We start from the raw sequence: 23,997 nt of genomic DNA, 5'->3' as shown, positions 1-23,997 counted from the left end.
CCTGAAAAATTCCATAATTCCCTTATGGGTGGAACTCCCAGTTCTAAAGTTTGTGTAGAATCCCCTCAAAATCATCTGTCAAACTCTCCGTGACCAGTAGAAACCACGTCGACACAAAAGTGGGAATTCCATCCCACAGATATTAATTTTCAATCCGTTTTTGATCTGAATCAGACCCAAATCTCTTTTTTTCATCTTTGAATGCCGCAGGTGTGAAATCCCATTGTGAACAAATCTCGACCAGCCACAGTCAGTCCAGGAAAAAAGCATAAAAAGTGAGGCCCTTCCAGCACCTCAGAGAATGTGAGTGAAACCTGGGCAGCTCCTCTGCTGCTCAAAGCTGCTAAAGATTGGGTGAAACTGCCAGGATTTCCCTTTTTTTCTGGCTCACTGGAAGAGTTTTTGGGCTCTCTAACTCCAAACTGGAGATCCCAAGGTTTTAAATTCTTACCTGGGGGCTGGAAATGGAGATTGATCAAAGCTCAGGACTTGAAAACCTGGAAACCGAAGCAAAAAGAGGCAGAAATGTTTGGGTATTTCGAGGGTTTTGCCTGCAGATAGAAACCTTGCAGTGTCTTGATGAAATCATACCAAAATCTGGGGATTTGGAGCCTCCTGTGTGAGATTTCCAAGGATTTGGGCTCTGAATTTAACTGAAGTTCATTGTGCCCACACCTGACAAAATAATTCGGTGTTTTCCGACCTCTCTCTAGGTAGAAACCCTCCAAGTGGCTTCCTTGATCTTCCATCGAGCCTTTTTAAGTGGTTTATTTTTAATTCAAAAGCAAAATGAAATTAAAATTTTAAATAAATAAATAAATAAATAAATAATCATCATTTGAATTAATTAAAATTAAAATTTGAAGTTAAAATTTAATTTAATTAGCAGCAGACAAAGCCAATTTCTAGGCTTTCCTGGTACTTTTTTTTAACATTTCCAGGCTTTCCTCCTCCCATCTCCTCAGTTCTGCACAGGTCAGGATGATGGATTTTTTATTTTCTGTTCCCTTCACTAATCAGCTCTTGCTACTTTTGGCCTTTTAATTTTGCTTTCTTGGAGCTTCAGAGGGAGGTTTTGATGGGGAATTGAGGTGGTTTTGCTGCCACAAAAAATGCAGCAAAATGCTGCTGTAAACTGGATTAAAACCACCCAACAAATCGGTTTTTTTTTTTTTACTGAAGTGTGAAAATAACCCCTAAATGTCAGCTCAGGAAGCTTTTGGGTTTTTTGGCCATTTCCTCCCATCTTGTCCTTTATTCCCTGGGAGAAGATCCTGATTCCCACCTGGCTCCATCCTCCTGTCAGGGAGTTGTGGAGAGAGATTTAAAAATAAAATTCACTTAAAATTAAAAATAATTCATAACTCAGTTCACATCCATTCTGTGGCATCCAAATAAATGGAAAAATAACGTTAGAAAATAGACAAAAATTAATTAATACTAAAAAAAAAAATAATAAATATATCTATGGATGTAATTTAAGAATCAGTTTGCCTTCACTGGTACAAATCTGTGGCACTCCAAGGTTTGGGATAAGCCCTGGCAGCAATTTGAGGTCCTGACTCCTGGAATTAAGGGAAAAAACAGAATTGTGGCCTCTTGGGATGTCGATGAAGGATCAAGAATCCTTCAGCTGTGCCACAATTTGAGCGATCAGTGAGAAAATGCCAGCAGGGGATTCAGAATCCCAGATTTTTTTTAGTAGTTTGCCACTTTTCCCAGCCTCAATCCCACAAAAGAATCAATTTTTGGTCTTTCCTTTGGGTACAAACCCAGTGAGAAGGGAAACCAGGAAGAGCTGGTTTGTCCTGTGTGAAAAATTCTCATTTTATCTCCAGGAAATCATTTTTTATGCCTGATAAATGGGGCAAAATGTGATAAAAACACAGGAAATTTAACTTTGTGACACGGAGGGGCTGTGGAAATTCCATCCCTGGATGGGGCACCTGGAATGACCTGGATTTTCTGTTTTCTCTCTGGTTTTAGGAGCTGAGAGAAGATAAATCCTGATGAGTTATGAGTTTGGAGCACCTTGAAGATTCCCACTGTGGGAGGCTGATCCCAGGTTTTTGTGGGATTTAATAACTCAATAAACAGCTTGGAAAAAATGCACTCAGACATCTCCAAATTATTTTCCCGAAATCCCAGCAAGGTGAGATCCCCCACCTGGCTCCTCTCCTTCCCATTCCCGTGTCTGAATCCCATCCTGCTGCTTTTCCCAGAGAAATATGAAGAATTCCTGTGGGATTTGGCTGTGCAAACCTCTCTTCTCCTCCAGGCAATTGTTCCCTGCAGCTGAATTCCCATCAGGATAAAAAAGATTTGGAACCAGTTGGGAAATGATACTCAGGGCGACAAACTTGGGGATTTATTTGGGGGTTTATTCCTTGTTTTTCATCCCAGGTTTTTGGGAAATGGAGTGAGGGAAAAAGAGGGAAGAGCACCCTGGGTTTTAGTGGGATAACAGCCAGCTGTGGGATTTGGAATGCCGAGCTGGATTTTTTTTTTTTTTAGGGATTTTTCCCCTCGGTTCTTCAGCACCTTCTTTTTAATTCCAATTTTTAGTGGGTTTAGGAGGGGAGACTCCCACACAAGATTCCCAGAGAAGCTGTGGCTGCCCCTGGAATCCTGGAGATGTCCAAGGACAGGGCTTGGAGCACCCTGGGATAGTGGGAAGTGTCCAGAGGCTGGAATTGGATGAGTTTAAGGTCCCTTCCCACCCAAACCATTCCAGAATTCCACCACAGCCAAGAGGCTCAGCCAAATCTTGGAAAAAATAGGGATCAGATCCTGGGATTTGGATTTCACTCCATTATTTTTATTGCCGTGGCAGGGGTGAGTATTTATGGGAAAAAAATTAAATCCTTTTTAGTGCCTGAATCCTAAATTGATCCAACCCAGAGCTGTGGTGGGAGAGACAACTCCTGTCCTAAATCCCTCAGCTCCAAAACTTCAAACTTTCCATCTTTTTTTTTTAAATAGGAATTCCAGAACTTCCATTGGAAATGCCCCAACCCTCTGGAATTTTGCAGCTGGAGGGGTTTTTCCATCCTCTCTTGGGAAGATTTTGTGGTTGTTTGCTTTAAATTCCCACTTTTTGTGTCCGATCTCATCACCAAAATAAACCCCTGAGATATTTTGAGGAGCTTTTGGAGGGCTGAGTCTCCTTAAATTGTCACCTTCTTGGGATTATTTATTCCATCAGAAACTTCCAGCTCCCCCAACTCTTCCTGCTGCTCCCTCCTCAGCAGAGGTTTTCCCAGGAATTCCAGTTATTTTCTAAAATGTCATTTTTGGAGCTTTCCTCAGCTCAGCATTCCAGGAATTATCCCTATTTCTCTGGATGGAGAGGAGAAATTCCTGCTATCCCAAACATTTCATTTTCCATGAGATCCAACCGATTTTTTTTTTTTTCCCCCCCCACTCCTGGATTTTTCCCAGAGTTTTTTCCCTTGGTCCAAAGTTCCAGGCTCCTTTCTCCTCATCAATTCTTAAATTCCCCCCCCCCTTTTTTTTTTTGGTTCCTTTTATTTTCCTCTGCCAAGTTTTTTTTTATTGGGGGATGAATTCCAAAGGATTCTTGCAGCTCCAGCTGCCTGTGTGTGTTGGAACTTGTCAACAATAGTAAAGCCTAAAAACTCCAGGCATATTTTGGGGGAAAATTTGAAATAACTCAATTTTTATTTTTTTTTTTAAGCTTTCTCCCCCCTTCCTCCTCCTCCTCCTCATTCCTTAAGGTTGTTAAATTTGACATCCCTGTAAATCAGCTGGAAAAACTCCAACCTGAAGTGCTTTTCCCTTTGGAAAACCTCCCTGAATCGGATTTTTGCTTTAGGCAAGCGACTTTCCAGAGGTGATTGATAGGAATCTTGTCCATTGAAATTCCCTAAAAAATGTGCAAAGAGGAGGAAAAGAGATTTTTATAATTTTTGAACTGTTTTTTTATTTCTTTTTCTGGAAAATGAATCAGAGCCATCTATATCCAAACATGTTTGCATTTGGAATTTTTGGCTTCAGTGGGATCCAAGGGAACATTCCCTAAAATGGATGGATGGAGGGAGGGAGGGAGGGAGGGAGGGAGGGAGGGAGGGAGGGAGGGAGGGAGGGAGGGAGGGAGGGAGGGAGGGAGGGAGGGAGGGAGGGATGGAGGGAGGGATGGATGGAGGGAGGGAGGAAGGAAGGAAGGAAGGAAGGAAGGAAGGAAGGAAGGAAGGAAGAAGGAAGAAGGAAGGAAGGAAGGAAGGAAGGAAGGAAGGAAGGAAGGAAGGAAGGAAGGAAGGAAGGAAGGAAGGAAGGAAGGAAGGAAGGAAGGAAGGAAGGAAGGAGGAAGGAAGGAAGGAAGAAGGAAGGAAGGAGAAGAAGGAAGGAAGGAAGGAAGATGAAGGAAGGAAGGAAGAAGAAGGAAGAGGAAGGAAGGAAGGAAGAAGGAAGGAAGGAAGGGAGGAGGGAGGGAGGGAGGGAGGGAGGGAGGGAGGAGGGAGGGAGGGAGGGAGGGAGGGAGGGAGGGAGGGAGGGAGGGAGGGAGGGAGGGGAGGGAGGGAGGGAGGGAGGGAGGGAGGGAGGGAGGGAGGGAGGGAGGGAGGGAGGGGAAGGGAAGGGAAGGAAGCTTTTCCCACCCCATCCTTTTTCCATGGTTAGCACCGTTCCTGGCATGAAAATGTCCCAAAAATTGTCACATTCCCAAATAATGCCCAGATCCAGTGTGGAGCAAGGAGTGGCCAGTGAGGACTCAACTCCTTTTTGGGTATAATTTTTTAGCTATAAATTAATGCTATTTATATATTTTAACAGAATCCTTGAGGTTGGAAAAACCTTCCAGGGATCCAGTCCAAGAATCCAGTCCAAGCTGAGCCCGATTCCACCTTGTCCCCAGCCCAGAGCTCTGAGTGCAAGGTCCAGGAATTCCTTGGACCTTCCCTTCCCTTCCCTTTCCCTTCCCTTCCCTTCCCTTCCCTTCCCTTCCCTTCCCTTCCCTTCCCTTCCCTTCCCTTCCCTTCCCTTCCCTTCCCTTCCCTTCCCTTCCCTTCCCTTCCCTTCCCTTCCCTTCCCTTCCCTTCCCTTCCCTTCCCTTCCCTTCCCTTCCCTTCCCTTCCCTTCCCTTCCCTTCCCTTCCCTTCCTTCCCTTCCGCACCTTCCCTTCCCTTCCCGCACCTTCCCTTCCCGCACCTTCCCTTCCCTTCCCTTCCCTTCCCTTCCCTTCCTTCCCTTCCCTTCCCTTCCCTTCCCTTCCTTTCTCCTTCTTTTTTTTTCCCCTTTTTTTTTTCCCCTTCTCCTTTTTCCCTTTTCATTTTTCCTTTCCTTTTCCCTTTTTTCCTTTTTCCCTTCTCCTTTCTCCTTTCCTCTTTCCTTTGCCCTTGGGGCCGGCAGACCCTCACACCCTCATTCTAAAACACCTCTAATTAATCTAAATTGACTTTCCTTTAATTAAAAACCTTCTCCTACCACAAATTTGTTCCCAAAGTTTTTTTCTTTTCTTTTGAGGCCCCGGAATCCTCACCTGAGAGAAACAACAAGAGAAGAAAAAATCCCATTTCTTCTCTTGCTGCTCCATTGCCCGGAATTCTCTCCTGAATTCCCTTCTGGGGGTGGGATAATCTCAAGGACCATCAGATCTGGACAGGGGTGGCCTCCTGGAGGTGAGAAATCCTGGGAATGAAGCTGGGAATGGCTCGCTCCACCTTTAACCCCTCAGCTGCCAGCACAGCCCCTCCCTCCTCTCTTTATTTCACTCCAGCGAGGAATTGGAGGTTTATTTCTGCTTGTGGTGGGGGTTTAGGGTGGGTTATGGATGATCCCTGTTTGCCTCAATCATTTATTCCCTCTTCAGCTGTCCATAAATTACTCCACTTGTCCATAAATTACTTCATTTTTCCATAAATTACCCCATTTTTCCATAAATTATTCCAGTTGTCCATAAATTACTCCAATTTTACCATAAATTACCCGATTTTTACATAAATTACTTCATTTTTCCATAAATTACTCAATTTTTCCATAAATTACTCTATTTTTACATAAATTGCTCCAGTTTTCCGTAAATTACTCCATTTTTCCATAAATTACTCCAGTTTTCCATAAATTACTCCCCTTGTCCATAAATTACCTTTTTCCCCCTTGGCTTCCAGGATTTTCCTGCAGCTCAGCCTCAAGGGAATTCTATTTCCATGTGGATTTTCCAGGTTTTTCCAGCCTCCAGGGCACTCCAGGGCTTTCCAGGTCATGATGTCATTTTGGATCTCACCGCGATGCACGGACAGTATTCCCAAGCAGTTCTCCCAGATTTTAAAAACCCAAATCGTGGAATCATGGAATGATTTGGGTTGGAAAAGACCTCCAGGATCATCAACCCTGAATATTCTTAATCCCGTTGTCAGGTGTCACATCCAATTGGTTTTTTTGGACACTTCCAGGGATGGAGGCTCCACCATTTCCCTGGAAAACCCATCCCAATTCCTGACCACTCTATCAGCGAAGGAATTTTTCCTAAAATCTCACCTGAACCTCCTCTGGCACAACTTGATGCCTTTCCCCCTCATCCCATCACAAGATTCCTGGGAGAACAGGAACCCAAAATTCCTCCTTCTAGGGAATTTTGGGATTTTCCTTGTGCAAGAAAAGAAACCAAGGATTGAGGCTGAAACCAAGGAGAGGAGATAAAAAGTGGGATGAAAACCCATGGAAATCGTCACCACAGGACTTGGAGAACGTTAAAAAAAAAAGCAGTGGTTAAAAAATTTCAAGATTCCCAGAAGATCCTGCAGGCTGGCGAATGGAAACACATTCCAAGGTGCATCCAGGAGTTCTGGATCCCTGGATTATGGAAGGACGGAGCCGTCTCCAGGTGCTTTTTCCTGCTCTTCCGCTCCTGTTAGGAGGGAACAAATCCCAACCTCCGGCCGCAGCTCCCGTGACTTTCCCTCATCCCTCGCTCCCAACATCTGCTGCTTTTGCAGGAATATTTCCCTGGCACCAGCTGCAGCTCCTGGCAGCACGAGAGGCAGCAGGGTTGACTCCCAGCTCCTTGATTTTTCCTGGAATCTGCAGGATTTTCAGTGCGTCCTGGAGTGCTCAGCTCCTTTTCCATCCCCGGCGAGGCTTCAGAGGATGAAACGTCTCAAAAACGCTGAATTTTGGGAGCTCCCCTTTCCCTTTTTGTCTCCCATGGAGCAGGTGAGTGAAAAATGGGAGAAATCTCTGGAAAAAACGGGGGGGAAAACTCCAAAGTGAGGACATGAGACAAGGTTGGAATTCTGAGTCTGATTGGAATTGTGCAAAAAAAAAAATATATTGCAAAAGAGGGAAAATCAGATTTATTCTTTATCTTGTTACTGGTGTTTTTATTTTGTGACCTTCTCATGAATTTCCAGGCTGGCAAATCCAACTTGGAGCAAAAAAAACGTGGAAAAGGACAAAAAAAAAAATTAAAAAAAGAGATCTGTGAGGTTCCTTAAATATTCTTTGGGACACTTGGATTCAAGAGTACGATGCAAATTTAGGGATAATTTCCCTCCCTCCTTGCATTAAATCAAATCCTGCAGCTTAATATTTACAGGAGAGAAAATCTGAAGTGGAGGCTTAAAATCTCATCCATGGGAGTGTCTCTGGTTATTTTTAGGGATCCCTGGCTGGTTTTTCCATGGGATAAATCAGAATTCCAAGCTGGCAGCGGTTGGGGTCCTGTGCCGTGGCTGGGGTGGGTGCCTGGCACCATCAGGGCACACTTTTGTGTCCCCACCTTTTACCCTTTTCCATTTGTTTTTATTTTATATTTATTTTATATTTAAATTAATTTGTATTTAATTTAGATTTAATTAATTTATTTATATTTTATGAAGAAACGGGCTCAGCCTGACGTTCCATGGCAGAAATGGGATTTTATCCCTCTGTTTTCCTTCTATTTCCCTGTGGAACAGCCACAAGTTTCATCCCATGGGAAAAAAAATCCATGGGATTTCAAATCAAAACCCCAGGAAGGGCTGGTGCCAGAGGCCATCCTTTCTCTGTTCAGAAAATGCAGGCAAGAAAGCCAAAAAAAAATAAAATATTTATTTTATTCCCATTATTCTTTTCCCTTTCCAATTCTTCTAACCTTGGCAACGTTATTATTTAATATTATTAATATCCTAACAATATTAATATTATTAATAATCTGTAAAGATTAATATTATTATTAATACCCTGGCAACATTAATATTATTTCTTTAAGGACAGACTGGAGGTGGCACTCAGGGGCTGGGGACAAGGTGGGGATTGGGCACAGGTTGGACTCGATGACCTTGGAGGGCTTTTCCAACCTAAATAATTCTGAAATTCCATGGAACGTGATCCAGAGGATCCCTCCAGAGCTCTGGGAAAGCTGGCAGGGGAAGGGGAAATTTTTGGTGATGGGAAAAGTAGGACCTGAGTTCTTCAGTTCCAGCTGAACCTTCTGGAAGTTCCTTAGATGCTTCCAACAGGGAATTCCGTGCTTGGAATGGGGATGCTCCGTTGGGTGGGATCCGTGGCTCAAATCCCTCCCCATCCCACATCACTTCCCAGCCTTTCTCCAGGATCCCAGAACTTCCACCCAAATATCCCGGAATGAGAGGAGGCTCCAAGGTCTGGGAATGATCAGCCTGGGGAATAAACCCCACCCCAAAAAGCAGAACGGACAAAAACTCTGCTGGATTGCAACCAAAATTGCGACCAAAAAATTCCCAAAGCGTGGAATCGCAAATCCCATCCCTTCCTGGAGCTCACGGGGCAGAGCAGCCTGGGAAAAAAATCTTGGGAAGGGGTGGGAAAATGCTCTTAATTCCTCAAATTTCAGCAGTGAGGGAACCTTCAGACAACAGAAACTTGGAAATGGTTCTGCATCAGCAGCTCCTCTGCGGGGCTGCAGGCAGGGTTTTTTGGGATGTTTTTAGGATGTTTTTAGGAGCTGGAGTCCCGTTGGTTTTGGGATATTTGGGATATTTTCTGGGGATAGGAATATCTACGGATGATGGATTTCCCTGCGCTGGACTCCAAAAGTGGGAATGGATCCCATTAAAAACTTCAGCTGTTTCAACTCCTGTGGTTTTCTCTTCAGCTAAATGATGGGTTTTTAACAGCAGAATTTTGGCCAGGTTTGTGCTGCTCCCCAGTTTGGGGTGACCCAGCCTGAGGAGCAATCCTGGCAGCTCCCAACCTCTGGGAAGGGGATGAATCCAAACCTCATTGCTCCTTGTGACCACGATGGCTGATAACCCCAAATTCTCATGAATTTCCCTCTTTTTTTGCCATTTTCCTCTCCACAGGGATCATCCCAGGAGGACACCACTGGGAATGTGCTCCAGGAATGAGCCCAGGACCTTTTGGTCTCAAAAGCGTTGAGAGAAGAGGCCATGATTGGGTTGGGAAATTGAAAAATTGGGAAATTTGGATCTCAGGCCGCTCCTCTGCTCAGTGACCAAACTTTTTCATCCCTGGCAAAGTTTTTTTCACTTCCACCACGGAATTTCCACCCAGCTCCGCACCAGTGGAGCTCTGGGACTGGCAGCAGCACATCTCAGCCTGGAAATCCCAGAATCCCGGGATCGCTGAGGTGGGAAAAGCCCTCCAAGGTCATCCCGTCCAAGCTGTGCCCGATCCCCACCTTGTCCCCAGAGCCTCGATCTGGAATCACATCCAGGAATTCCTTGGACACCTCAGGGATGGGGACTCCAAACTTCCCCAGGCAGCTTTTTCCAATTCCTACCAACCCTTTCCATGAGGAAATTCCTGTTCCTGGAGTCGCTCCCTCTGGATTCCACGTTGTGATGTTTTCCCTGGTTCGGATTTCCAGATTTCCTCTCCATTTCTGTTCTAGATCTGTTTTTCTTTGCCACGTTGAAACATTCCCAGTGAAATCCTCCACCTTCCAAATTAAAAATCCCTTTCCCAGTGTAATTTAGATCACCCTAAATTGAGAAACCCCAAAATGGTCCTGAGTGCTCCAAAGGAGATCCTTGATGGATTTTAATTTTCCGTTTTCTTAATGGAATTGATGGGTGCTCCAAAGGAGATCCTGAAGAGATTTTATTTTTCTGTTTCTTAAAATGAAATTGATGAAAGCGGGGGGAATGTTTGGAATTGTTTGCCATGGATCCCATGCAGGGTGACACTTGGATGAGGTGCCACCTCTCAGGCTCCTGGAACTCATCCAGCTGTACATTCCCCGGAATCCAGCTGTGCTTGGATTCACTCTGGAGATCAAAAAAGCTGAGCAGGGAACCAGGACTGGTCCCATCTCCTCATTCCTAAATCACTTTTCCAAAGATTTGGAGCAATCCCCTTCTCCCAGACCACGAATCACTGCTCCAACGGGGGCTGCTCTTGTTTCCCTGGACCAATCCTTGGGTTGCTCCTGGTATTTTTGGCTGGAAAAGGAGCAAGTTTTGGCATGGCCATAAATAAATGAAAGGTTGAAAGGTGTCTGTGGGGAGAACCAGTTAAACCAGTAGTGGGGAGGAGGGCATTTCCCAGAATCCCAGAATCCCATTGACACTCCTGTTGTGGGGTTGGTCATTCCAAGCAATGTTTCATCTCTGTGTTTTCCATAAAAAAAGGAGGGAGAGGGATTTTTTTTTTTTAATGTGGATATAGTGACAGGACCCAGGGAATGGCTTCCCACTGCCAGAGGGCAGGGATGGATGGGATCTGGGGAAGGAATTCCTGGCTGGGCTGGAATTCCCAGAGCAGCTGTGGCTGCCCCTGGATCCCTGGAATGTCCAAGGCCAGGCTGGACGGGGCTTGGAGCAACTTTGGATAATGGGAGTTGTCCCTGCCATGGATGGCACTGGATGGGCTTTAAGGTCCCTTCCAACCAATTCTGGGATTCTGGGATTCTAAACCATCTTTGTTGGGTTTTCCATGGAGCAAAGTGAGAGAGTCCAGCAAGGAAAACAACTGGGAACACAATTTTGGGCCGGAGCAAAATCCACTCCAGTGACTTGGGAGCTGAACTTATCAAACAAGAGCCTTTATCTCAAAGTGGGGCTGATAAAAACCATCCCAAAAACCCTAAAAGCTCCACAGGGCTGAGTGAGACCTCGTGGAGCATCTTCAGTCCAGCTCTGCTTGGCCTCTCTGTCCCATCTCTCATCCCAAAAAGTCATTTTTGGGTCTGCCCTGCTGCTCTTGGGGCCTCAGGAAGAGGCAAGGTGACAGAAACAGGCTGGGAGCCTTCCCGGTGTTTTTCCAGAGGTGCTTTGGGATCAGAAAATGCTGCTGGACCTTTCCCAGCTTTTATCTCATGGATGAGGTGTGGCTGCCAGGGACTTTTTGAAGCCTGAATTCCAGCAGATGGAAACCCTTCCCTCTCCAGAGGGCTTGGAATTCCGGGAAGTGGCGACTGCACATGAATGCTCCTCTTCGTTTGTCTTGCTCCCAAATATTCCTGATTGCTCCAGGAGCTGAGGAGCCTGGCTTGGAAAGCTCCCAGATTTGCTTCAGCACCGTTTATTTTTGTGGTTTCCATTTGGCCTGAGTTTGATTTTCCCCACCCCCCACACTCCTGCTTTTTTGGGGTTTTTTTTGGCAATTAAAGAACTCGTTTTGTTCTTTAGCCCTGCCCTTGGCCTTTGGTGGAGCCTGTTCAGCTCCAGGGTTTGGGAATAAAAGCACAGAATTGTTCAGCTCCAGGTGTTCCCATCACACCTGTCAAGAGCCCAGCATGAAAATTCCACATGGCCCAGATCCATGGGGAAAAGTGACCCATCCCAACATTTATGGGCACCTCCCACCATCCCAGGCTGCTCCCAGCCATGTCCAGCCTGGCCTTGGACATTCCAGGGATCCAGGGGCTGCTCTGGGAATTCCAGCCCAGCCAGGAATTCCTTCCCCAGATCCCATCCATCCCTGCCCTCTGCCAGTGGAAGCCATTCCCTGTGTCCTGTCCCTCCAGGCCTTGTCCCCAGTCCCTCTCCAGCTCTCCTGGAGCCCCTCCAGGCCCTGGAATGTGCTGGAAGCTCTCCCTGTATTCCCTTCTCCAGGTGAACATTCCCAGCCTGGCTCCAGAGGGGCTCCAGCCCTGGGAGCAGCTCCATGGATTCCTCTGGATTTGCTCCAGCAGCTCCTGCTGTAGGGTGTCCCCAAGTGTCACATCTCCACTCCTCCCACCCCCGGCAGGGTTAAACCCCCCTGGATCTGGGTTAAAACCACAAATCCTTGTCCTGCAGCATTTTGGGCACCTCCAAAAGGCAGCTGGAGCCCCCAATCCTGTCAGGAATTGCGTTGGAGCTGCACAAACACCTCCTGATTGCCCCACTCCGGGTTTGGGAGTGGATTCAGGCGCTGAATGCAGATCCAATTGCAATTAAGGCCATTCAGCTCCCTAACGAGGCATTCAGGGCTTTGGGAGGTTTGGAGGCTTTGATTAGACTCAGTTGTTAAGCCTGACTTTATGGAGTGTTCCTGGGATCGGCATCAATCCCTGAAACTGGAGTCATCCCTGAGAGCTTGGAGGCAAAAATGATCTCAAGGGGAGGAAAAATGTGGATATCTACGGACAGGAAGCAGTTAATTCCTGGAATTTTTCTGCTGGAGTGGGGGAACATCAGCTCAAGTGATTTCCCTGCAGGCTCAGGCCGGGTAGAGCAAAATTCCACCTCTCCCAACTTTGAAACCCATGGATATTTGAACACCTGGGAGCTGATGGATGATTTAAATCTCTTTTAGCAGCTGTTTGAGGATTTCATTTATGGATGGGGCTGTGCTGATCCTTTGGCTTCACCTGGAGCCAGGTGGGGCTGGGATTCCCTGGAATTTTCTTCCATCTGAAGCCAAATTTTTTCCATCCTGTTCACCCTGGAGGCTCCTGGTTTTCCCTTTTTCCTCTGTCCTTGACCTTTTTTTAGCCCATTTAGCTCCTGGCCAGAGGATCTTTAGGGATGGATGGGACCTACCAGGGCGAGATCTGCTCTTCATCAGCTCTGGAATTCCCAGGACCCCGGGCACGGAAATCCTCGGTACAGATCCCCCACTCCGAGCAGGAAAACTGCTGGGTTTTGGGATGTGGGGTCTCTAATTCTTCTAATTTTAGTTTATTTTTTTCCCCTGAGCTGAAATCTCCTCTGTTTGCGTGGTGGGAGTTCCAGGGGTGGCTGGATTGGGATTTTCCCAGTGGCTGGAAGCTGCCTGGGGATCCAGCTCTGGATTTGGTTGCAGGAGGAGATTGGAGCCAGGGGTCCCAGGAGGATGAGAATTCGGATTTATTCCTGGGATCCTGTTTGGAGCCAGGAGTGAGAATTCAGATTTATTCCTGGGATTCTGTTTGGCGCCAGGAGTGAGAATTCAGATTTATTCCTGGGATCCTGTTTGGAACCAGGAGTGAGAATTCAGATTTATTCCTGGGATCCTGTTTGGAACCAGGAGTAAGAATTCAGATTTATTCCTGGATTCCTGTTTGGAGCCAGGAGTGAGAATTCAGATTTATTCCTGGGATCCTGTTTGGAGCCAGGAGTGAGAATTCAGATTTATTCCTGGGATTCTGTTTGGAGCCAGGAGTGAGAATTCAGATTTATTCCTGGGATCCTGTCTGGAGCCAGGGGTCCCAGGAGGGTGAGGATTCCAGTTTATTCCTGGGATCCTGTCTGGAGCCAGGGGTCCCAGGAGGATGAGAATTCCTGTTTATTCCTGGGATCCTGTTTGGAACCAGGGATGAGATTTCAGACTTATTCCTGGGATCCTGTTTGGAGCCAGGGGTCCCAGGAGGGTGAGAATTCAGATTTATTCCTGGGATCCTGTTTGGAGCTGATCTGCCTCCCCAGGAATCCCCATGGAATGTGTCCCACACGTTCCCTGCCCACCTCACCCACAGCTTTGGGGTCACCCCACTGTCCCCACCCCAAGGAGCCGAGGGAGGTGCTTCTGTCCTTTTTGGGGTCATTTTCTAAGTGTTTGAACCTCAAACATTTCCTTCCCTGCCTCAGTTTCTCTCTGCTTCACAATCTCGACCTGGGAGACGAGAAGAATCAGGATTTCCTTTGTGATGTCCTCACTCCTGCCCCTCCAGCCCCCCCAGCAATGTCAGACTCCAGTATTTAAACCATAAATCAGTTCTTCACCCCATTCCCGGTGTTTTCCGCCCTCTCCAGGTGCTGATCCCTGGAGTTTTCATCTCCCGGGGAACAAACTTCCCCCCTTTCCCTGCGCCGGCCCCTTCCCTTGCAAACATCCCAGTTATTTTATTATCATTTCGTGCCCACGAGGGAAAAATATTTTAATTTTTTTTTTTACCCCCCACTTTCCCTCCCCCCTTCTCCATTCCCTCAATTCCTGCCCAGAGCGTGCGGGGTGGCATCTCCTGCCCCGTTCTCCCCTTTCCATCCATCCATCCATCCATCCCAGCTCCGGGGAGGAACGGGAGCTGGAAGGGGGGAACACGCCTGGAGCAGCCCCTCCCCTCCTGCCTCACAACTCCTTCTTTCCCCGAGCCTGTGGAAGTTTTCTCCGCCGCGGATTCCCGCTGGAGGGACCCCGGGACGCTCCCGCGGGGAGAAGCCGCCTTTGCCCGGGTGAGCAGCGGGGTCTGTCCGTCTCTGTCTGTCTGTCTGTCTGTCCGGCCGGCCGCGGTTCGGCTCCCGTGGGGGTTTTTTTCCCCCACTTTTCGGTCTCAGGTTGCAGTTAAAGAACTGCGGAGGGAGAGGGGCCGGGGGAGGAGGAGGAGGAGGAGGAAGAGGAAGAGGAAGAAGCAGCTCCCAAGGGGGAGGAAGAGGAGGATGAGGAGGATGTGGAGCAGCAGCTCCGGATGAGGAAACTGAGGAGGGAGAGGAGGATGAGGAGGCAGCTCCCGATAGGGGGGGAGGAGGAGGAGGAGGAGGAGGAAGAAAAGGAAGTTGAGGAGGGAGCAGCTTCCTGATGGGGAGGAAGAAGAGGCAGCAGCTCCCAGGGGAGGGGATGAGGAAGATGAGGAGGATGAGAAGGAAGCAGCTCTGGATGAGGAGAATGAGGAAGCACCGCATAGGGAGATTGAGGAGGAAGAAGAGGTTGAGGAGCAGCTCCCAAAGAGGAGGATGAGGAGGATGAGGAGCAGCAGCTCCCAGGGGGGGGGATGAGGAGGATGAGAAGGAAGCAGCTCTGGATGAGGAGGATGAGGAAGCACTGCATGGGGAGATTGAGGAGGAAGAAGAGGTTGAGGAGCAGCTCCCAAAGGGGAAGATGAGGAGGATGAGGAGCAGCAGCTCCCAGGGGAGGGGATGAAGAAGATGAGGAGGAAGAGGAGGCAGCAGTTCCCAGGGGAGGGGATGAGGAAGATGAGGAGGAAGCAGTTCTGGATTAGGAAAATGAGGAGGAAGAAGAGGATGAGGATGATAAGGAGGCAGCAGCTCCCTGATGGGGAGGAAGAGGAGGATGAGAAGGAAGCAGCTCTGGATGAGGAGGATGAGGAAGCACTGCATGGGGAGATTGAGGAGGAAGAAGATGTTGAGGAAAAGCTCCCAAAGGGGAAGATGAGGAGGATGAAGAGGTTGAGGAGCAGCAGCTCCCAAAGGGGAAGATGAGGAGGATGAGGAGGCAGAAGCAGCCCCAGCTTCCCCCTGCACTGCACAATTTGAACCCCTTGGTGCTGTCCCAGAAGGGTCTGAGGTGCCCCAAACCTGTTTGAAATTGGAATTTTGGGGATGACTTTTCACTTCCCCTGGCGGGACGTGGCTCAGGGGCATCAGGGAGAGATTGGGAAGGAGATTCCAGAGCATCATGGAATATCCAAGTTTGGAAGGGACCCACAAGGGTCCCACCCCTGGTCCTGCCCAGGACAATCCCAAAATCCCAGCATGTGCCTGAGGGCATTGCCCAAATGCTCCTTGAGCTCTCTTGGCATTGCCAGAGTTTTGTTTTGGGGGTTATTGAGGAATTTTTGGGAAGAAGCCAATTCCTGTTGCTCCTTTGGTGCATCCAGGGGGTCTGAGCATGGAGCGGGCAGAATCTGATCCCAGAAAACTTCCCACCAGTGGGATAAGGAGATGGATTTTTCCCTCTGATCTTGTTCTGTGTGAGGTGGCTGAAAGCAAGTCCTGGATCAAAGCTGTGACAACAACGGAGCAAATCCATTGGGAATTATTATAATTCCAACAAAATGGATATTTCAGTGGGCTGAAGTGGGAGAAGCAGCAGGAAGGGTTGGTCCGGGGCCATTCCTGGCTGGGGATCTCACAGATTCCAGGGTGGAATTCCCCTTCCCTGCTGCAGGTTTGATTGTGGCAATGGATGCAGGAATTGTGTGGCTGGAATCCACATCCCGTTGTGGATTTGCTCCTTTCCCGATCCAGCTTTTCCTGCCCCAGGAGCACCAGTGACTGAGATCCACTCACAATTCCCAGCTTCCCCTGTGGATCCTGGAATGATGTTCCACAAATTTCATTTTGATTCACATTTATTATTGTTTTGGCCGCTCTCCATCGTGGGCCCAAAATAATGGGAATTCTGCTGCAATCAGGAATTGCAGGGAAGTGTTTTTCCTCCAGGGAGAGGAGGAAATCAACCACCAGGAGATGATTCCTGGAATGTCTCAGAAGTCTTTGAGGCTCTTCGTGGTTTGGGTGGAATTTGTAGGAATCTCTTCCTGTGTCTGGTCACTGCATGTGGGAGGAGGAACAGGAAAGGGACAGGGAATGTTGGGGCTTCCCAATTTTCCTGCAGCTCCAAGGACCCTCAGGAAAGGCTGGAGGTTGTGTTTGGAGGGTTGGCACAGGGATATGGGGGCACATCCTGGATATTTTGGGTGTCATTCAGTCCTTTTTGGGTGTCACTGGATTTTTGGGATCACTGGAATTTTGGGATCATGGGGTTTTTGGGTGTCACTTGGTCCTTTTTGGGATCACCCTGTTTTCCCAAGCATGGCTTGACTGGGAATGGGAAAACCCAGGGGAGCAGGGGATGGATGATGGATGGATGATGGATGATGGATGGATGATGGATGGATGGATGATGGATGGATGATGGATGATGGATGGATGGATGATGGATGGATGATGGATGGATGGATGAAGGATGGATGGATGAATGGATGGAGGATGGATGGAGGATGGATGGAGGATGGATGGATGGATGATGGATGGATGGATGATGGATGGATGATGGATGGATGATGGATGGATGGATGATGGATGGATGGATGATGGACGGATGGATGATGGATGGATGGATGATGGATGGATGATGGATGGATGATGGATGGATGGATGATGGATGGATGGATGATGGATGGATGATGGATGGATGATGGATGGATGATGGATGGATGGATGATGGATGGATGGATGATGGATGGATGATGGATGGATGATGGATGGATGGATGGATGGAATGTGACTCTTTCGGATTTGTGGTGCCAAAGCTGTGGGATGTTCCCACCTCAGGCCTCACCTTCCTGTGGAATTAGGAATTAATAATTAAATAAATGGGAAAAGTCCAAGATTTGGGATCAGATCCTTGGCTCCAGCTCAGGGACTGGGGGATCTTTCCCTGACTGGGCAGGGGGCGCCTCTGGATCAGCCTTTCCCATTCCCTGCCCATAAATCAGGGAATCACGGTGGGGTTTGTGTTAGAAGGGACTTTAAACCCGTCCAGTTCCTACCTGGCCATGGGGCGTTGGATGGGCTTGGGTCAGGAGATGGGAATGTGGAAATTCCATGCCCAAGCTCTCCTTGCTGGCTCCTTCCATGTCCTTATTCCAGCAAAAGGGGATCTGGGGGCAGGGAGCAGATTCCTGCTGGGAGAATTTCTCCGGCCCCAAGCCCAGGAGGCTCCCAGGGGATGCAGAACCTTTGGGATCTTTGTTCCCTTTGTCCCAGTTCCTGCTCCCCTCAGGAGCACTTGGAAATGTGAATAACCTGGAAAAGTTCCAGCCAGAGGAACCGGAGCGGTGCAGCCCTGGCTGCCAGCCAAGCACTCAATCTCTTTATCCATCACTTTCCAACCCCTTTTTTTAACCCCTACCTCCTTCAACGATTTTCCCAAAAATCCTCACCTTTCCTTGGCCATGAATCCTTCTTCCCTGGAGATATTCCCTCTTTGGGAGTGCATAATCCCATTCCACCTTTTTTAAGGGAAAAAACAGCTGAACAAGCGTCACCCCCTGGATGCCCCACGTGGCAGCAGGGTGACAAAACTGCAGATATCCCGTTCTTTGTTCCATGAATCCATCTGCTGAGCGGTGATTCCCAGCAAAATTCCCCTTTGGAGTCACCCACCCCAAACCTTCACCCCTCTCCTGGGATTTCTTGCAGGAATTGGAGCTCGGGGACCCCTCCTTTGCTGTTTTCAGCACCTGCATGGGCAAATCCAACATTTTTTCCCCTCAAACTGTGCTTCTTGGAGAGGGAGGAAGGTTCTGCCTGGAGATGATCTTCCCAAGAAACACCCAACTGGAATTTCCTGCTTGGAAAAGTCTCTAAATTTAGCTTTAAAAGGTGTTTTTAACGTGAAAATCTGATTTGTGGGGAGTCACCATGGAGTGGGAAAAAAGGAGAGGAGGGTCTGGATGTCATTCCCAGGACTCACCAGGTGTTTTCCTGGGTGCTTCCAAGCTGAAATCCTCCATCCCAAACTCCTGGAACATTCCTTGTCACAGGAATATTAGACAGACTCCTGATTCTCGTTAATCCCTGGTGTTAATTGGGATGGAATCCCTGGAAAAGAGCGAAGCTGGATGCAGCCATTGAGAATTTTATTTTTTTCCTCAAATCCATAATTTCCACCTTGGAAGTTGTCCATGCTTCCGTGGGAACAGGTGAGGCTCAGAGCAGGAGAACTTCTGATTGCCCATTAAAAAAAGAATAAAACTCCTTTTGGCAGGAATTCTGCCAAAATTGGCAGGAATTCCCTGCTCCACAGGGAGAATTCCATGTTTTCCAGAGGGGGAATTCTGCAGCAGTTTGGGGGAAACATTAAACCACCAGCAATAACCAAAATTCCAGACTCCTCTGGCATGGTGGGCTGGATCCTCAAGGAAGTTCATCCTGGATTTAGGAGCCTGGAGAACAGGGTTGGATGCAGATGATTCCTGATTTTCCTGGTATTCTGGATTAATTGAAGTGGGAATTTCTCCTGCTTTTATCCCACCACCAATATTCCCGTTTGGATTTCATTGCCTCAGGTGGATGTTGGGAAAGGAGGGGCAAAGCTGAACTCTGAGCGTTAGTGAAGAAATGGAGGAATTCAAGGATTTATGGATTTTAATCCAAGTTTTCCAGGCCAAGAGGAGCCTTTTTAGCTGGAGAAAAGCTTTTCCTGGCACTGAGGGTGGGTGGGAGCGTCACCCTCAGGTGGCCCCGTCTCCAACCTCTTTCCTTCTGCAGGCGAGGGACTCTCCAGGCTCTGTGCTGACTTCCAGGAATTTCCAGGAGCTGCTTCCCGAGGGAAATGTTGTGTGTCCCCATCCTTGTCCTGGCGGTGGCCACGGGGCCGTTCCGAGCTGGGGCTGTTCATGAAGGTGAGTGACCAGCGACACCTGGGTCACCACGGGTGCAGCACCCGGGACATTTTGGGGAGGAAAATCTCTTTTCCAAGCAGATTTTCCTGCTCCTGGCATGGATCCACACATGGATCTCTCGGGGTGGAGCTCTGGTGCTTTTAATTCCTGCAGAGGATCCTCTTAGGTTGGGATTATTTGGATAACGGAGCACCTCCAAAGGAATTCAGGGCCTGAGTTCCTGCTCTGGGATTTATGGAGAAATCAGGGCTCTGCTCCAGAGAAAAACTGGGAGAAAGGGAAAACAAATCCCATCCTGATTCCTCCTCTGAATTCCGAGATGTGGTTCCAGCCACCACACAGGGAGAGGAAAAACCTCAAGGAAGCCTTGAAACCTTCTCCTGCTTTTTAGGGAGCTGGGATGGCACAAGGATTCACCTCCCTAGCTCCAGGCAAGCCCACAGAGAGCTTTTGGGATGAGGGGCTGGATCCAAAAATCAGCAGGAAAAATAATTCCAGGGGAGAGCCTCATGGATGACCCAGGGTGTATTTTTGGTCCCGGGGGGTGATCCTTGAGAACTTCCTCCAGAGCAAATCCAGAGCTCCCAGAATTGTCCCAGGCTGGGTGGGATCCTCTTTTTTTTTCCAACAACCCCCAGGTCTGGAGGTGCAAATCCATCGAAATCCATGAAATTCAACAAGGGGTTAATGGAACCTTCAGCATCAGCTCAGAAATTAACTCAATTAAGCTGCTGTCCATCAATTAACCAATAAACTCGAGTCTAATGCTGTTTAATTCTGAGCTGGGAGCGGAGCAATAAATCAGCGTTGGGAGATGTCTCTGGCAAAGCCGTGATGGATGGGACGGGATTGTTTCGGGGGTGCACGGAAAATTCCAAATCCAGTCCTATCCCGCTGTGATTAATAGAGCTGTCTGAGGTGGGATTTTCTCCAGAAGGTACCAATCCAAATATCTTTAACATCCCACATTTCCCAGGACAGCTCCAGGTGCCTGATCCAAGCAGGAATTCTGAGGTTTTGGGAATTTTGTTGCGGAAAAAATAAAAGGAAAGGCCCCAGAATGGGCTGGGATTGTCACTTTATGGGGAAAAGGGCAACATCCCATCCTGTGGAATCCCAGATTTGTTGTTTTCCTCCTCCTTATCGCTGAATGCAAATGAGGGTGGGGTGAGGAAGAGTCTCAAAAACCAGGATGGGTGGAAGAAGCTCTCTGGGAATTTGGGATGTGCGTGAGGCAGCAGAGACCCCTCTGATACCAATTTCGAGGATGTTTTCCAAATCCGGGCCAAGAAATCAGGGAAATCTGCACTTCCTGGATTAGCTCCAAGAGGTGGGCAGTTCTGGATTTTGTTGGGAATTTCTTGTGGGAATACAGGGTGTGGTTACCCTGGTGAGCTGCTGAAGGATTTCCACCAGTCCTAAGGATGGAGATCAGGACTGGGATTTGCTTCCCTCTGTCTTTCTGGGGGAACAGGGACATCAAAACCCCAAAGGTGAGGAAAAGGAATAGATCCAAAATAAAAGCAGCAGCTGGGAAAGGAGCTCGTGGTGATCCATGAGCAGCTGAGCTGCTCCCAAACACCCCAGACAGGGAGATCTCTGGGAAGGAGAATTGAAGTAATCGTCTCCTATTTTTCTCAAGGAAAAGTTGTTCATATCCCAAATTCAACCCAAAAGAGCCAGTCCCTATTTTTCTGCAGTAAACAGAGCTGTGCTGGGAAGAACTCAGTGTCAGGAGGCAAAAAGAAGGATGAAAACCCAAAAATCCTTGGATAACATCCACCATCCACAGCTGGAAAATGATCCCTCTCCAATCAAAGAGGATTGATCAGGGACACAGCAATGAAGGACAGCACAAAACCCAAATATTCCCAAGCCCTTTGGGGATCCTGCTGGTAGGAATGGGATAAGAATCCAGGGAATTGAAGAGGTCAGGCTAGAACAGGTCTTCCATGTGAAGCAGAATCCTGGGAAACACACCCAGCTCCTCTCCCTGGAAACCAGGACAGATTCTCCAGCCTGGCTGGAGGGAGTTGGGGCTCCAGACTGCTGGTGAAAGTCAAGGCTGGGTAAAATCCAAAATTGCACAAAATGGGGAAAAAACTTTAAAAGGGACATTTTAAAATAATAATAATATAATATAAACATTTTATATTATTTTTTTTTTTTAATATAAATATAATAATAAACAGGTTGAACCCAATCCTGGCGAGGAAGGTTTAACCCCCTCCTCCAGCAGGGTCTGGAATAAATCCCTGCAAGGGAGAGAAATTCCAAGGAAAACACAAATTTCCCATATCCCTCGCAGAGTCTTTATGAGTTTAAGCATCCCTAAAAGTCACCAGATTCCTGTACATTAAATGGATCTATGAAATGCCTGAAAAATACGGAATTCCCCGCTGGAAGGGAACACTGGGAAGGGAAAAATGCTTTGCTGTTGGTTCAGGGAATTTCCCTGTACTCCTGTCCATTCCCTGCCATCAGAGCTGTCATGGAAAAAGCTTGGAAAAACACTCCCAATTGTTCATTCTTTGCAGAAAATCCTGCTCATGCCCAGGCTTGGGTGGTCCCACATCTCCATCGGTGTCCCTGGATGAATCCCAGCATGGTGGATGGGATGGCAGAGCTGCCACATTCCCAAATTTCAGTCACGGGTGGCTCAGGGGCCTGTGTGTGGCTCTGGGAATGTGGGATCCCCAGGTTTGGGGTTCCACTCTGGAATTCCCTTTTCTCCAGAGTGTCCTACACACCCGATGCTTTGATGGAGCTGGGATTTGGGGTTTGTGCTGAAAATCATGGAATGGCTGGAGTTGGAAGGGGCTTTTTAAAGGTGATTCAGTCCAATCCTGCCATGGACCTTCCACTATCCCAGGTCATCCTGGCCTTGGACACTTCCCAGGATGGAGCATCTCTGGATGAGAAACTTCTCCTGGGTTGGAACATCCAAATGAGGAATTAGTGGGAAATTAAGGCGAGCACAACACCTGTTACTCCGGGAAGCACCTAAACATGGTGTCTCCATCTCCGTCCCTTCGGAATCCTGGGAATTCAGGAGATTTTCCTCCTTCCATGGTGTGGGATGAGCCTCCCTGTCCCTCTTGTCCCCTCCCAGCCTGCAGGACAGCAGAGGTGGCCAATGTTCTGTTCCTGGTGGGGCAGACGGACGGTGCAGGGAAGGAGAGCTCCCGGCTGCTCCAGGATTTCATCGGGAGCGTGGCCAGATCCTTCGAGAACACGGAGACGGGAAGAGGAGGCATCCGGCTGGGCCTGGCTCTGTATGGGGAGACACCAAGGTGGGTCTGACCATCCTCCTCCAGACACTCCTGGATTCCTGGAATCCAGCTGGTGGATGAAGAGCTTCCACAGCTCTGGGGAGCCTCTGAGCAAGAGCTGAACCCTCAGCAGAGTCATCCGGAGCTGCTTGGCCACAGGGAATTCGTTCAGGGCAGGAAGGATGGGTTTAACATTTAAATTCAGACTTTCAGATCCTGGGTTGTGGCACCACGGTCTGGGGCTCGTTCCCTGCACTCACCTGACCATGTGAAAAGAACTTCTTGGCATGAGTTAAATCCATGGAATGGTTTGGGTGGGAAGGGACCTTAAAGACCATTTCATTCCAGCTTTCATGGCCAGGGAGACCTTCCCCCATCCCAGGTTGGTCCAAGCCTCATCCAGCCTGGCCTTGGACATTTCCAGGGATTCAGGGGCAGCCACGGCTTCTCTGGGCAACTGGAAACCGAACTTCAACATTATTGCTGGTTTTGGCCATTTTCTGCTCTTTATTCCCCCATTTCTCATTCCCAGGATGAGAGTTGAGCTCACGGACTACGCAACCATCAAAGGAATGCTGGATGCAGTTCAGGATCTCTCCTTCAAAGGCAGCAGCCTCCAAACAGGCTCAGCCCTGGCTTTTGCGGCTCAGGCCTTGTCCCACCAGGACACCCTGAGAGAGGAGGCAGCAAAGGTGGGTGAGCTCCTGAGGTGTTGTCCAGGGATCAGCTGGGCCATCCCAGAATCCTGGAATTGTTTGGGTCAGAAGGGAACTTAAAGCCCATCCAGTTCCACCCCCAGCCATGGACAGGGACACTTCCACCACCCAGGCTGCTCCAAGCCCTGTCCAACCCAGCCTTGGATACTTCCAGGGATCCAGAGGCAGCCACAGCTCCTCTGGGAATTCCATTCCAGCCAGGAATTCCTTCCCAATATCCCATCCATCCCTGCCCTCTGGCAGTAGGAAGCCATTCCCACTTTGTCCTGTTGCTCCATGATCTTGCAAGTTGTCCCTCTCCACAGGGAAGAATTCTGTCCTGGTATCCAATCCAAACCTAGTCCTCCCTTAGGACATGAGGATTTGTAGGGATGAATCCTCACCCTGTGCTGGCAGGAATTTCCTCCCAGAGTTCCTGCCCCAAGCAGAGATGAGATACAAGGGCGGGAGAGCCATGCAGAGAGGATCCTCAGAGGAGGATTATTTCCCAGCTCATGGAAATGATTCCATGTGAGTTTCCTCAGAGGTTTTTAAAGGATTTCATTCCAAGAGAGGGATTTCATCGGTGCGAAATGCC

The 23,997-nt window shown here is 48.3% G+C and overlaps 1 protein-coding gene and 1 long non-coding RNA gene across 2 annotated transcripts in view; both read left to right on the top strand.

The window, feature by feature from the left end:
* The first annotated feature begins 237 nt into the window (after positions 1-237).
* On the top strand, positions 238-3,064 carry LOC131592555 (uncharacterized). The gene is made up of 3 exons (XR_009280656.1): positions 238-303; positions 1,987-2,152; positions 2,983-3,064. It is a non-coding gene; the product is annotated as an uncharacterized LOC131592555 (long non-coding RNA).
* A 16,298-nt stretch (positions 3,065-19,362) lies between these two features.
* LOC131592669 (collagen alpha-1(VII) chain-like) overlaps positions 19,363-23,997 on the top strand; it is an 81,805-nt gene continuing 77,170 nt past the window's right edge. Inside the window, 3 exon segments of the mRNA XM_058864342.1 lie at positions 19,363-19,432; positions 22,545-22,725; positions 23,237-23,396. Of these exon segments, the coding sequence (XP_058720325.1) occupies positions 19,363-19,432; positions 22,545-22,725; positions 23,237-23,396 (411 nt within the window).

Source organism: Poecile atricapillus, chromosome Z, assembly GCF_030490865.1.
Source record: "Poecile atricapillus isolate bPoeAtr1 chromosome Z, bPoeAtr1.hap1, whole genome shotgun sequence".
In the NCBI taxonomy this organism is placed as follows: domain Eukaryota; kingdom Metazoa; phylum Chordata; class Aves; order Passeriformes; family Paridae; genus Poecile; species Poecile atricapillus.
The sequence above is the reverse complement of the archived record's forward strand: the minus strand, read 5'-3'. Positions and strand labels throughout refer to the sequence as shown.